General features: G+C 38.2%; 1 protein-coding gene across 1 annotated transcript in view; it reads right to left on the bottom strand.

The window, feature by feature from the left end:
* Positions 1-13,799, bottom strand: part of PASD1 (PAS domain containing repressor 1) — a 114,754-nt gene that overhangs the window by 22,049 nt on the left and 78,906 nt on the right. The window contains exon 10 of the mRNA XM_054545198.1: positions 5,897-5,993. Coding sequence (XP_054401173.1) covers positions 5,897-5,993 — 97 coding nt within the window. The remainder of the gene's footprint in view (positions 1-5,896; positions 5,994-13,799) is intronic.

Genomic DNA, 13,799 nt, shown 5'->3' with positions numbered 1-13,799 from the left:
TAGCAATGACCTACAGGTCCTAACTCTAATGGTCACTTCTCAATTGTCAACCTATGTAATCTATCAGCAGTATTTGACGTTGTTCATCATTCCTTCTTCCTGTAAATACTTTCTTCACTTTGCTTACCTTCTACCTCACTAGTCACTTGTCAGTCTCTTTTGCTAATTCCTCCTTTTTCTCCCCTAATCTCTTAACTTTGGGTGTACTTCAAAACTCAGTCCTTGGTCCTTGTTGCTATCTACCTTAGTGACCATCCTCCAGGCTTACAGCTTTAAGACCATCCATGCTGATGATCCCCAAATTCAAATTTCCAGTCCTGTATTACATCTCCAGTTGGATGTCTAATGGGCTTCTCAGCCATAAACATTTTCAAAACTAAGTCCTTGATATTACTCCTCCCCCCAAAGAAAACACCATTGGCTAGGCACAATGGCTCATGTCTATAATCCCAACACTTTGGGAGGCTGAGGTGGGAGGACTGCTTGAGCCCAGAAGTTTGAAACCAGCTTGGGCAATATAGTGAGACCCTGTCTCTAGAAAAAAATTTAAAATTAGCTGAGTCTGGCAGTGTGTGCCTGTAGTCCCAGCTACTTGGGAGGCTGAGTTGGGAGGATCATTTGAGCCTGGGAAGCAGAAGTTGCAGTGAGCTGACCATGCCACTGCATTCCAGTCTGGGCAACACAGTGAGAGACCCTGTCTCGAAAGAAGAATGAAAGAAGAAAGAAAGAGAGAGAGAGAGAGAGAAAGAGAGAAAGAGAGAGAGAAGGAAAGAAAGAAAGAAAGAGAAAGAGAGAGAGAGAAGGAAGGAAGGAAGGGGAAGAAGAAGAAGGAGGAGGAGGAAGGAAGGAAGGAAGGAAGGGGAAGAAGAAGAAGGAGGAGGAGGAGGAGGAGGAGGGAAGGAAGGAAGGAAAGAAAGAAGGAAGGAAAGAAAGAAAGAAGGAAGAAAACATCCCTAAGCTGTGAGTTCTTCCCATAATTTTTTCCATCTTAGTTAATGCAATATTATCCTACCAGTTGCTCATGTCAAGTACCTTAAAGTCATCCATAACTCCTTTCCTTTTCTCACATCCCTCATCAAATGCCAACAAATGCAAGGGCTCTTCCTTCAAAATATTTTCAGAAGGCCAGGCACGGTGGCTCATGCCTGTAATCCCAGCACTTTGGGAGGCTGAAGCGGGTGGATCACCTGAGGTCAGAAGTTCAAGACCAGCCTGGCCAACACGGTGAAACCCCGTCTCTACTAATAATACAAAAATTAGCCAGGTGTGGTGGCATGCACCTGTAATCCAGCTACTTGGGAGGCTGAGGCTGGAGAATCACTTGAACCTGGGAGGCGGAGGTTGCAGTGAACCGAGACGGCGCCACTGTACTCCAGCCTGAGTGACAAGGGCGAAACTTCATCTCAAAAAAAAAAAAATACATATATATATATACGCACACATATATATTTTCAGAATCTGACCACTTCTCACAACTTCTACGGTTACCACCCTGCTTCAAGCTATTATCATCTCTCATTTGGACTGCTGGGATAGCCTCCTAACTGGACTCCTTAACTTCCATTCCTGCCCTTCCTCCCACAGTCTATTCTCAACACTGTGACTCTTTTAATAAACAAGTCAGGTCATGCCATTCTTCTGCTCAAAACTCTCTAATCATTCTCCATTTCATTCACAGTTAAAGCCAAAATCTATACAATGGCTTCCAAAGCCTTACTCAACCTGACCTCCATTACATCTATGACTTCATCAATACCTACTCTCAGCTTTGCTCACTCTGCTCCAGCTGCTCTGACCTTCTTGTTATTCCTCTAAACACCGGGCATGCTTCCACCTCCAAAACCCTGCAGAAGTTTTTCCTCTTCTTGAAATAGTCTCCCCCGACCATAGATGTCTTCATGGCTAGCTTTCTCACCTTTTTCAAGTCATTGCTTATATTTAATACTGTACTCCCCCACCTCTTGCATTCCCAAACCTCCTCATCTTGTTCTATCTTTTCAATAAGTCTTGTCACCTTCTCTTTTGTTTGGTTTGGGTTGGGGTTTTGTTTGTTTGTTTGTTTTTGTTTTTGTTTTTGAGATGGAGTCTCATCCTGTCACCCAGGCTGGAGTGCAGTGGCGTGATCTTAGCTCACTGCAACCTCCGCCTCCTGGGTTCAAGCGATTCACCTGCCTCAGCCTCCTGAGTAGCTGGGACTACAGGCGTGCGCCACCATGCCTGGCTAATGTTTGTATTTTTTAGTAGAGATGGGGTTTCACCATATTGGTCAGGCTGGTTTCGAACTCCTGACCTCATGATCTGCCTGCCTTGGCTTCCCAAAGTGCTGGGATTACAGGCATGAGCCACTGTGCCTGGCCTAAGTCTTGTCACCTTCTAATCAATGATTTCTTTATTTAATATTTTCATCTCGTTATTGTCATTTCTCACTGTTGGAATGTAAGTTCCTCCAGAGCAACAATTTTTCACTGTTTTGTTAACTGATGAATCCACCCCCAACTTAAAACAGTGTCTGGTATCTGGTAGGTGTTCAATAAATAGTTGTTCAATAAATCAGTAAATGAAGGAATCAGAAACAGCCTTTAAAAATAAACACATTTAAAATGTTCAAATATATAAAGAACAAAAGGGAAACCATGCAACAAATAGGACTATGACAAAATAGTTTTAAAAGTAGATGCCTCATTGGGCAGTAAGAGACATAGATACTGAGATCAGACAGATCTGGGTTTGAATCCTGGCTCTGACACTTACTGTGTGACTTTGGGCAACTTATTCAATAGCAAGACTCTGAGATTTGCCATCTGTAAAACTGGAATGATTATGCCTCACAGGTCTGTTGTGTGACTTAAGCACCCAGTAAAATGCACAAATAGGAAGCTCTTAATACAGTTTGGTTTTCAGTGTTATTATTCTTCTTCAGAGCTGACCTTCTTTGACTACTTTTTAGAATCTTAAATAAGTATCTGTTGAATGAATAAATGACTAAATGCCTACCATATAGTAGGTATAAAATCAATGCAAGATGCTCTCACGATTATTCCCTAAACCAGGTTTGTCCTGGCCTCTCATTTGCACGTAATCAGCTCTAGCAGACTGTTTCTGTGTTGTCTGCTTCTGTCCTACCTAGCTCTTGGTTCATGCTCAAAGACAGCTGCTTCTGAAGATCCCACCCCACCTGCCACCTCCTGACAAAATGGATTTGGGTGCAAAAGCAATCTGATAATGCACAAGCTCCAATTCTGCCAAACATGCCTGTTTAGTGTAACATGGCTAAGGTGCAACCTATCTCTAGGGATGGATGGCAGAATGTGAGTGGCTACTAACATAAGTCACCTACACTCATCATTAAGAGAAGTATTTTGGGACAGAGTCAATTAAAAAGGAGATCCAAACCATATCATTAGGATTAATTTTTCTCCACACCTGATGCAAGACATTTCTGTGTACTCTCACTTAATGTCTTGTGTGTTATGAGGATTTCCAGTATGGCTGGTAGGAACAAGAACTATTACCAACCCTTTGTGAGTACTAGTATTGTTCTCTGTAATCCTCTGGAATGGTTTTCCCCTAGCCCCACTTCAAGTAGCTTCCTCAAGTGAATATGCCAGTCAATATGCTGCTGAATACTAGAGGGGGCCCCTCACAGATCTCTGGCATTCTTTCTCCATGCAGCTCTCTCTTCTCTAGGACTCCGCTAGCAAACTTAGTCTCCCTATACTCTCACCTCAATCTCAACTCGGGCAGTCCACTGGGCTCCATATGTGTTCTCCCTCTCTGCAATGTGGCATAGAAACTTGCTATGTACTAAGATCTGGTAAGTGTGGAGCTCCTCTCATTGATTTCCAATTGCTCAAGAATCCATGGCCTTTGCTGCCTGCTGGCCATTATCATGAAAACTGTTGTGTCATATATTTTGTCTGTTTTATTTTTGCCTGTTTCGGGTAGGCAAGTTAACCTGGCCCCCTCACTCCATCTTGGCTGGAAGCAGGTCTCACAGTTTCATGGAATATTATACAGTTTTAAAAAATGATCAATGTGACTGTTGAAAAAAAGGGAACTTAGTGATAAATGGAAGCCAAGAGTATGCAGTAGAATGTAAGCTATATTTTTCACTGTAACTATATGAAAAATATATAGGTTGGTGGACTAAGACTGAATGGGAATAAGCAAAATTAAATAGCAGCTGTGCCACAGCAGTGGGATTATGTGTTTCTTTTTTTTTTTTTAAAAAAAGCCCACTTTTCTCTAAGTATTATAATTACTTAGGCATTATATATTTTGTAAAATGAGAATATTTTAATCCAGCTTTCTTCAACACATACTAACTTTAGGGACTCTGGATTCTTCACACACAGTACAGTATAAACCCTGGGTAAATATTTATTTACTGACGGGCTGATGAAGCAAGCCTGACAGCTGTGTAGATGTTACACTGATGGCTAGAGCTATACGGTTGGCTTGGCCCCTTTTCCTAGCATACCTGTAATTAGTCTGCGTGTAAACAGAACATTGCTCTGTCTAAATTAGCATTCTTCTACCTTATTTCCTCTTTGTTTCATACTTCTTTGAGCAGAATATTAGGTTAAGCAGAGGTACTTATTCAGAATGGAGAAAGTTTTATTCACATAGACATACTTTGTTAAATGAGCAATACTTGGACAATTCAATACAAAATCAGCACTTCATGTTTAAAATATGTGTTCATGGCATCTCCATGTTACAGAAGAACTTAAATACTGAAAAGACCTGCTGTCTGCACTGATCCCAGTACAAATTCATTCAGGCAAAACACATGGAGGCCTGAAAACCAAAGTTAGAGTCTATGCATGCAGGCTGTCTATACTGCTCTTGAAATCCCTTTACCAAATATTTGAAGAGTTCTATAAAAATAACAGGGTGCTTTAACATAGAGTACTCATTTGTGCATCTAATATTTATGACTGCCTACTATGTGTAACCAGCCTTGTTCAAAATACTGGGGATATGCTGACCAAAAGACAGCCAATGGTCTCTCCTCTCACAGAGGTTTCATTGTACTATAGGAGTAAAATAAATATCCCGATAAGATTCCTTTGAGCATTATCATATCCCTATGAGGTGACCTGGCAGAGGCTATTACTACTCAGATGAGGAAACTGAGGCCGTCTGAGGTAAAATAACTCTCCCCAGGCCACGTAACTGCTAAGTGGCAAAATCAGGAATCAAACCCTTGTCTTCTGATGTCTCGGTCATGTTTTCTCTCTGTAGCACTGTTACCACTGTGGTGATCCAGCCTGTCAGCTGTGGTACATATACCCATGGAGTGGCATGTAAGGTGAGGAACCACCCTGTCACTTTTTAACATGGGAAATGCCTTCTGGGATACCTCTTCTGTTCTTCTCTACCTCTCTCCTTGCAGTTTGGTTTTATGTCCCAGTCTAGAGTTTCATCAGATCACTGAGGGTAGACCCAGGTAGATTTCTATTAATGTATGTCCCTTAAGGATTCTTTCTAGTAATATCCGGTTAATGAATAAATTGATGATACATTCATTGTCTTAGAGAACGGATGCAGACAACCTAGGCTAATTAGGCACTAGGTTCTGGCCTTCATGGCTTTCTACACCAGGCAGGTCAGTAAGTAAACTTCCATTATGAAATGTACTCACAAGGCAAAAGACCCTGAACAACATCTGGGATAGAGCTTAGCTTAATTCTTTTTCAAGCACTACAGGGACCATTCCAAGTCTGGCAGTTATTGGCTCCTAATAAGAAATGTCTACAAGATGGCAACTATGGAACACTGCTCATGTGTCACATCCATATGACATACTTCTTGGTAACACACATTAACTAAATAATCAACATCACACGGATAAGAGTCTAAGACTGTAGTCTATGGTCCTCAATGTACATACGTCTGAGATAGCAGCAGCAGCAGCAGCAGCAGCAGCAGCAGCAGGTTCAACATACGTGACTTCCGTGCTAGTATGTCCTCTTTGACCTTGAGAGCTACTATAAATAGGTAAAAAGAGAGATGGTAAGCATATCTCACTTGCCATTTAAATCAAAATTTTCTATCATACAATAAAAAGGTTCAAATAAAAACTATTTGTTTTATTTTCCCTACTACAGAACATCATTAATCTTTGAGGTATCATTTTTCCCACACAGTTGTTCTGCACATCTACAAAAGGAAAATCATCTGGACCCTCATTAGAATGAAGTTTGCTGCAGGTCTCAATGCCTTTCTAACAGAGGGGAGCAAACCAATATTTTTAAAGCCAAGGTGTATGAGTGAATACTCTTTTTCAATTTTTAAACCAACTGCAATTACAAAAAAAATGCCTTTAGGCCAAATTTAATTTTGTTTCCTGTAATTAGAGAAACTCTCCATTCTCGGGGCTCATTAACAATTCATTTCTATCAAAATTAGAATTTCGATGCCCAAGGTGAGATGCAGCTTCATGGCACACTAGAGTCCAAATACTAGCTTACTTTTCACCAATTAAGTATGGGGGGAGAAGATATGAATGAATGAGAATCTTATTTTTAATATTGATAATAGTGTTTCAAGCCTTAAAAACTTCATAACTGAGAGTCTGTCATTGAAATGTATTTTGTTTTCATGAGTTTTTCTTTAGAAAAGCCCCTATTACTCCACAAAATGGGAAACTAAAGTCTGATAATACATATTATAAAAAACAAGACCTCAGAGCAGCAAGACAGTGGCAAAATGATATCTATAAAACTTTCCAAGCATATTCAGAAGACACATAATTAAGAGAAAACCTGGGTTATGCCACATGGTTTCAAAAAGTGAATTCTGATCCAATGGAGATAAATTTTCCATTCTGTATTTCAGAGGACCCTGACAAAAATCCATTTTATTTATATCACTTATTTCTAACACTAAAAAATTAAGAGCTTGAAAAATGTATTTCGGATATCCAAAATATGTAATATTTAGGAAGTATTGATTTACACAGCATAAAACAACTAGTTAATGAGTTAAGTCAGTCATTTGCATGTATAACTGGACTATATCGAATATAGAATGTTTAAAATATATAAAAAGTATATATTTAATTAAATATATTTATTAATATTTTATGTTGTTAATATTAATTTAGTTAAAATAAATATGAAATATTTAAAATATAAAATATTTCTTACTGATTTGATTTTCAGTGTCATGAAACAAACATAAATGGAGTCACTTGTAAATCTGCCCACATATTATTTAAAAACAAAATTCCTATATTATTACATATTTTTAAAATAATTTTTCAACCTCTGACTAAATTTATAAGCTATGTTAGTCTAACAGAATGTTTTCTCACATCATAAATGCTGGTACCTCTTCAGGGCTGCTCTTGGAGTTGAGTTATTTCTTTATATTATCTGCCTTGCAGACCATGTTGTATCCCTTGGCTTCAACTATGGGTGACTCCCACAGCTATACCTCAAGACCTCTTCCCAAGCTGTAGACCCACATATCCAACTGCCTTCAGCACATGCATATGGGTATCTAACCTCAATTCAACATGGTATAGACTCCTGTTCCCCCCTCCAGTGTCTCCTATTTGGTGAATAGTGCCGCCCTCCACCCAGTCACTCAAGACTGAAATCTACAAGTCATCCTAGATTCTTCCCTCTTTCTCAACTCTCTTCTGCCTTATATGACTGTTTCTTATTACTTTCTATCTGCTTTTTCCACCTGGTGAATTTCTTCAAGGCAATGAACATGCTTTAAACTTCTTGTATCCCAGGCACTTCACACAATGGAGAGCAATTGCTATGTGCTTAATGGATATTTGCTAAGTAAATAAAGGAATAAACAGGTAAAACTTAGTAGTCAATTCATTCAAAATGTTTTCACATCCTTCATCCCAAGTCTGCTTGGATTGACGAAATTATTTTAATGGACAAGCTGGAGCTTCTATTTGTTCCTTAAAAGCAATCTAATACCTTTATATTGGCTTCTAAATAGTGCATAACTTTATATCTGAGATAAACAACATACGAATGTATTGCTTGCTGCATTGTCCAATATGGCAGTCACTAGGCACATGTGGCTAAATCAAAATTTAAGTTAATTTAAATTAAATACAATTTAAAATTTAGTCTTCAGTCACAGTAGCCACATTTCAAGTGCTCCGTAGCTAGTGGCTACCGTCTTGGATGAAGCAGATTATAGGCCACTCCAATCATCACAGGAAGTTCTACTGGACAGTGCTGTATTAAAGGATGCAGTAAGTTTTACTGGACAAAACTCTTTGACAGCAATATGTTGTGAAGCAAATATGTTTTGTTTCAAATCCACCGAATTAAATATCAAGAATATAAATAAAAGTAAATATTTTCCAAATTATTCAGTGAATTTACATTTTGTGCCTCTCCATAAGCCAATATAAATGGCAAATATTTGATGTAGAACATAAAAGTCACAGGCACTCTGGGAGGCCAAGATGGGAGGATCACTTGAGCCCAGGAGTTTGAGACCAGCCAGGACAATACAGTGAGATCCCATCTCTAGAAAAAATAAAAAATAAGTCAGATGTGGAGGTGCACACCAGTGGTCACAGCTATTCAGGAGGCTGAAGTGGGAGGATCACTTGAGCCGGGGAGGTCAAGGCTGCAGTGAGCTGTGATCACGCCAATGCACTCCAGCCTAGACGACAGAGCGAGACCCGAAAACAAAACAAAACAAAACACCTCACAATTAAAAGTCACAGAGAAGCACTTACAATTTTAAATAAAAACATTAGGGAATATTTAATACCTAACTAGTTTGTTCATGTAAATAATGAGTTCGGGCTCAGGATATGGGATGTAACACGTAACAGAGGGTTTGCAGCCATATCCACTGCTGGCCTTTGGTTAGGAACAGATACAAGCACAACTTTCTTTTTCCAAATTGTATCACTTAATTTTTAAAAATAAGGAGAAAGATCAAAGAACACTTTGCCAGTTGTAGCTACATAAAAAGAACACCTAATTCTACAAAGAAAAGTACCTCTGTCTCGTTATGTAAAATCTCAAAATATTACTCTTAAATCGAGCCCTTCATGTTTCTTCTCTCTCTTCATTTTAAATATTTTACCGAGGTTTGATATCCATTGGTAAAGTGCTCAACACTGCTGAATTACTTTAATGCAAGGTTGTTCTTGGCTTAAAATATCATCTACTTCTACTTGCTGTATAAATGAAACTGTAAATATGAAAAAGATGTCAAATGAATACTGTCCTTTCATACGTCAATGGAGTACAAACTAAGGTGTGTTTTGAACAGTTGTGGCAGAGAGTCAGGAAACTGATGACAGTAAAAATATAATCCTAAATGTCTCTCCCTATTTAATTTACAGCTGAGATGATATAATCTGAAGTGATGGGAGGAAAGAAAACCAGACTTCCCTTCTTGGTTGCAGATTATGAACAAAGTTTTTGGAGCTAATTTTTAAGGTTACTCTAACCAAGGCTAGTCCTAGTCTACAGGCTCTCAGAGGAAGCCCACTACCATGCCCTGTCTGAAATGTAAAATCTTGAGTCAAGGATCAGGTCTCATCTTTTCCTTCAAATCCAACTGCATCTCAGCCATCCTTGATAACTAGATACTAGCAGCTCCAAAGCCCACCTCTCCTCAAGAGTCATTATGTTCTTAGAAGAGGATTCCTGTTAAGTGGCTCCCTGGGAATTAAGCCTGAAACAGCCTCTCTTTGCCCCAGCCTCCCACTATTTTATTCAGTATTCTAGGCATGCCATGGAAGGTGAACAGAAGCTGGGGTCACACACCCTCAATATTGGTCAATTATACCTAAATAAAGCTGGAAAAAATATTTTTCTCAACGCCACATGCAAAAAGTGAAAACAAACTTCTGAAAAATTAAAAAAAAAAGAAAAAGTACGTTGTAATCTGTAGAGTCCCCATAAGTGTGGTCAGTTCAAATGCCCTCATTAGCCATTCTTTCATTGACCACCCTATGTCTGTAAGTTTCTATTCCACTTAACTATATGATTTGAGAGATATAATACTGTAATTTGCTTTACAATTGTTCTTTTGTAATTTTAACTCTCTCCTAGAAAACGTCTTCCTGCAAGATGAATTCTGTATGCACTATCATTTCTCTATTCCTTTGGAGCCAAGAAGCAGGTACTCTAGTGTTAAGAAGAGCAGACTAGGGATCAAGAGCCTGGGTTTTGTGACTTGAAACTGCACTGAGAGAGTTGGGAATGTTGCTATTGCTGTAGATCACTTAGACCAATATCCTCCTTTGAGGGGGAGAAGAGAAGCGTGTTCTGTGGCTACAGGGCTCTGCATACAATGTACACTTGTAAATATCTTCTGAATCAATGTACAAATCCTGATCCTTCCGAATACAAAATAGCTACACTGCCTTCTAAATATTTGATAGGTCCTTCTCTTTCAATATAGCCACCTTTTACTAAATAAATAATTGGAGATAGTCGTCTTAATAGATTTATATTATTTGAAGATGAATTTAGTTAATTTTGGGAATCTTGGCTAAAGGCAGATAGTCAATGGATGTAATTTTGATCAGTTCAGAATATCAGTAACTTGAAGTGAATGCTTCATCATCACCCTCAATAATCTTAAGGTAAATGCTAACTAACCATACTCCCTACCCACAACCAATCTCATCTCTGACTGACAGAAAAGACACTATCATTTACCAAGTTCCTACCATGGGGTCTGTATCTTACACATATTACCTTTCTGAGTCCTACAATAACTCAATGACATATGTTCTGTTATCATCTCCACTTTATAGATGAGGAAAATAAAGCTTTATAATGTGAATAACATATAAGTTCACAACTAGTAAGTGACAAAGCCAGAATATGAACCCAGTCTGCTAACTCCTTATACCAGTAAGGGCAATAGTTGTGTCACCACTAGGGAGTAGTAAAATAATCTCTAGTTTTGTTTAATCCCAGCCAGAAATGCCTTGATTTTGTCATGCCACACGTCCAATATGCCCTAATTTGTTTATTTTTACTTTTATTTTTTATTTTGATTTTTGTGTGTACATAGTAGGTGTATATATTTATGGGGTACCGAAATGTTTTGATAGAGGCATGCGATGCCTCCATTTGTCTCTATCACCAAAATGTGTATGTCTTTGAAATCGATAGGCTCATACGTTAAGATCAGTTCCATCACTTTATATTCACATCGCAAGTTAACCCACTAACATCCTCCACAGAATGAACTGCAGATAACTATGAGCTATTACCAACTTTGCCAGGTAGTTTGTGCACACTGTTGTTTCCAGGAAGGATGCAATCTTGACCCACTCCTGGCTCCTTCTTAGTTTTGCTTCTGGAAAACCACTGCTTTTCAGTATGGAAGCATACCAACTTCCCAAGTCAATCTACTAATATGAAATTTTCCAAAAGCCAACTTGCCAGGAGACAAACGGACTGAATGAACATGAATCAAAGTATCAATTTGTCAAATTATCCAAATATACTGATTTACCAAAAACCTGTTTTTTTAAGCTATTCATAAAATTTGCAGTATGCTGAGTTGGCAGAGTTTAAGACTATTGTAGGAAGGAAGGATTTCAGAGTCCTGAGGGCTTCAGACACCTGCTTAGCTCCTCATTTCCTTCTCTCATGGACTCCAGTTTCCTCCCAACCCAACTTCAGGGGTTGGTAGCCCAAGCTGTGCCGGATGCTGGCTCTCCTTTGTTTCTTTCCCTCATTGCAAGTTCCCCTCTCTTGTCCCCTGCTCAATTCAGCTGCAGCAGTAAGGGACCTGGGGTACAGACAAATGGAACCTTTCTTAAAATGTTAATAGAAAAATTTGCCAAGCACAATATATCCTAAGTATCTTTAAAAACTGTTAAAATATTTCAATCCACTCTAAGTCATTAAGCTTTATCAGAGTTCAAAGATACAAGTTTGGGGAAAATGGTAAATTTGGCAAATAAGTCATTTTATAATATTGGTGATAAAATTTGAAAACATGCTAAATCATTGAAAAGTTAGAAAATGAATTCTTTAAAAGTGTATTATTAAATTAGCATAAACTAAAAACATTCATATGAAATCCTGAAATTGTTTTTATTCATAAGAATGGTAAACCATTCTGCAACTTTTAACTTTTTACAAATTAAACATTCCTTAAAATGTTGAAAATAAGGATATATCCATTGACTATAATCAAGAATGTAGTCATTGCATATAATCAAGAATAATATATTGATATGAACAGATACTTAGTATACTGAATAGATAAGGGATCCAAACTATGGCCTGTGAGCCAAAATCAGCAGCAGCCTGTTTTTTTACAACGTAAGAATGGATTTTGTAATTTGAAAAAACACGAGCAGGTGATTGGTTTCTTTCTCTCCAATGACAGCAGAGGCAATGGACAACTTACAGCCAGAGAAGCCCATTGTGTTCTCACTTGGGAAAGATCTTGATGGACCTGAAGCTGCTCAAGATCATGCTTTCCTGCTAACAAAGGGACAACAAATCCCATCATTTACCATCTTAGCATATGAATGTTTTAGGAAACTCTTCCTGAGTGACTGCTTCCAGAAATTTTCTTTTGGCTTAAGAAATTAACTTTTAGTCACAAAAAGTTCTGTCTTTTTTGATGTGAGGGGAAAAGTATGATATTTCATTCAGATATTCTGAATGGAAGGAGTGTGCTATTTGAATTTACCAGTCCTCTCCAGCAGAGTAATTTATTACTTCAGGGCCTAAAAGGATGGGGAAGGAAAATGTCTGGTATACGTGTGTGTGTGTGTGTGTGTGTGTGTGTACGCGTGTGTACATGCCTATGGCGTGTGTTGGGATTGAGAGATAGGCAGAAAGTGAAACAAGATGACTCAGGAAATAATGCACCCTTCTCCTCTCTAATTCCCTACCCTGAGCACCACAACCCTCACTGCTCCCTGGCCACAGCATGAAGAGGACTGACTTTCATGAGACAATGAGTTAGGGTCTATAAGCATCTTTCCATTTCAGCCTTCCTGTTTTCCTGTACAAGACACAGATATGGATTCTTATGGCTTTCAAAGTCATATTCTTTTTGTGGGTTAACATATATATAACTGATACATCTGAAGCTGATACATAACTGAACCTACACCATATAGATTAGTTCAGATAATTTCACATATTAGAAAATGAAGATTTAAAACAAAATGTTGAGTTTCAACTATTTATAACATGAGATACCTTTTATCTGGCAGGTAATTACTTTTATGGCATAGCTAAGAAAATTCAATTCTTCTTTTAGCTGTATGGTAAAGACTTGCTTCAAATCACTACTAATACACAACTAAAAAGTCAAATGCTGTGACTCTCATATATTTAGGTGTTTTACAAAGGATGAAGTCAAAATGGGAAAATTTCCACTAAAATCATAATCTATCCATTTCATAGAAACCAGCACTCTCTAAAGGGCCATTTTGAACTCCTCTAACGTGCTTTTTTGGTTACACCAGTTTTCCACAAACACATCAAAAGAGGAAAAACACCGAACAGCACTTGGTGGTATTTCCTCACCAGAATTTAAAAAAACAAGTAATACACAATATTCATTACACTTAAAAAGTAAACACGAATCATCAACATGGTAGAAATCTTAGTCTGATGTACCCCGAAGAGCAATTAATCTATGGTAAGAGTTGCCCTAATGTCAAATAATAAAGAGAAAACAGAAAAATGAACACTAAGTCAACAAAAACTCTATTGCTATAAAAATAACCAAAAAAGTTTCAAGGTTTTGTCATCTCAAAAAGAATATTGCTGATATTGGCTTCCTCTGAGCAGTGTAGAAAT

Source organism: Pongo abelii, chromosome X (genome assembly GCF_028885655.2).
Source record: "Pongo abelii isolate AG06213 chromosome X, NHGRI_mPonAbe1-v2.0_pri, whole genome shotgun sequence".
Classification (NCBI taxonomy): Eukaryota; Metazoa; Chordata; class Mammalia; order Primates; family Hominidae; genus Pongo; species Pongo abelii.
Note: the sequence above shows the minus strand (reverse complement) of the source record. Positions and strands in the feature narration are given on the sequence as shown.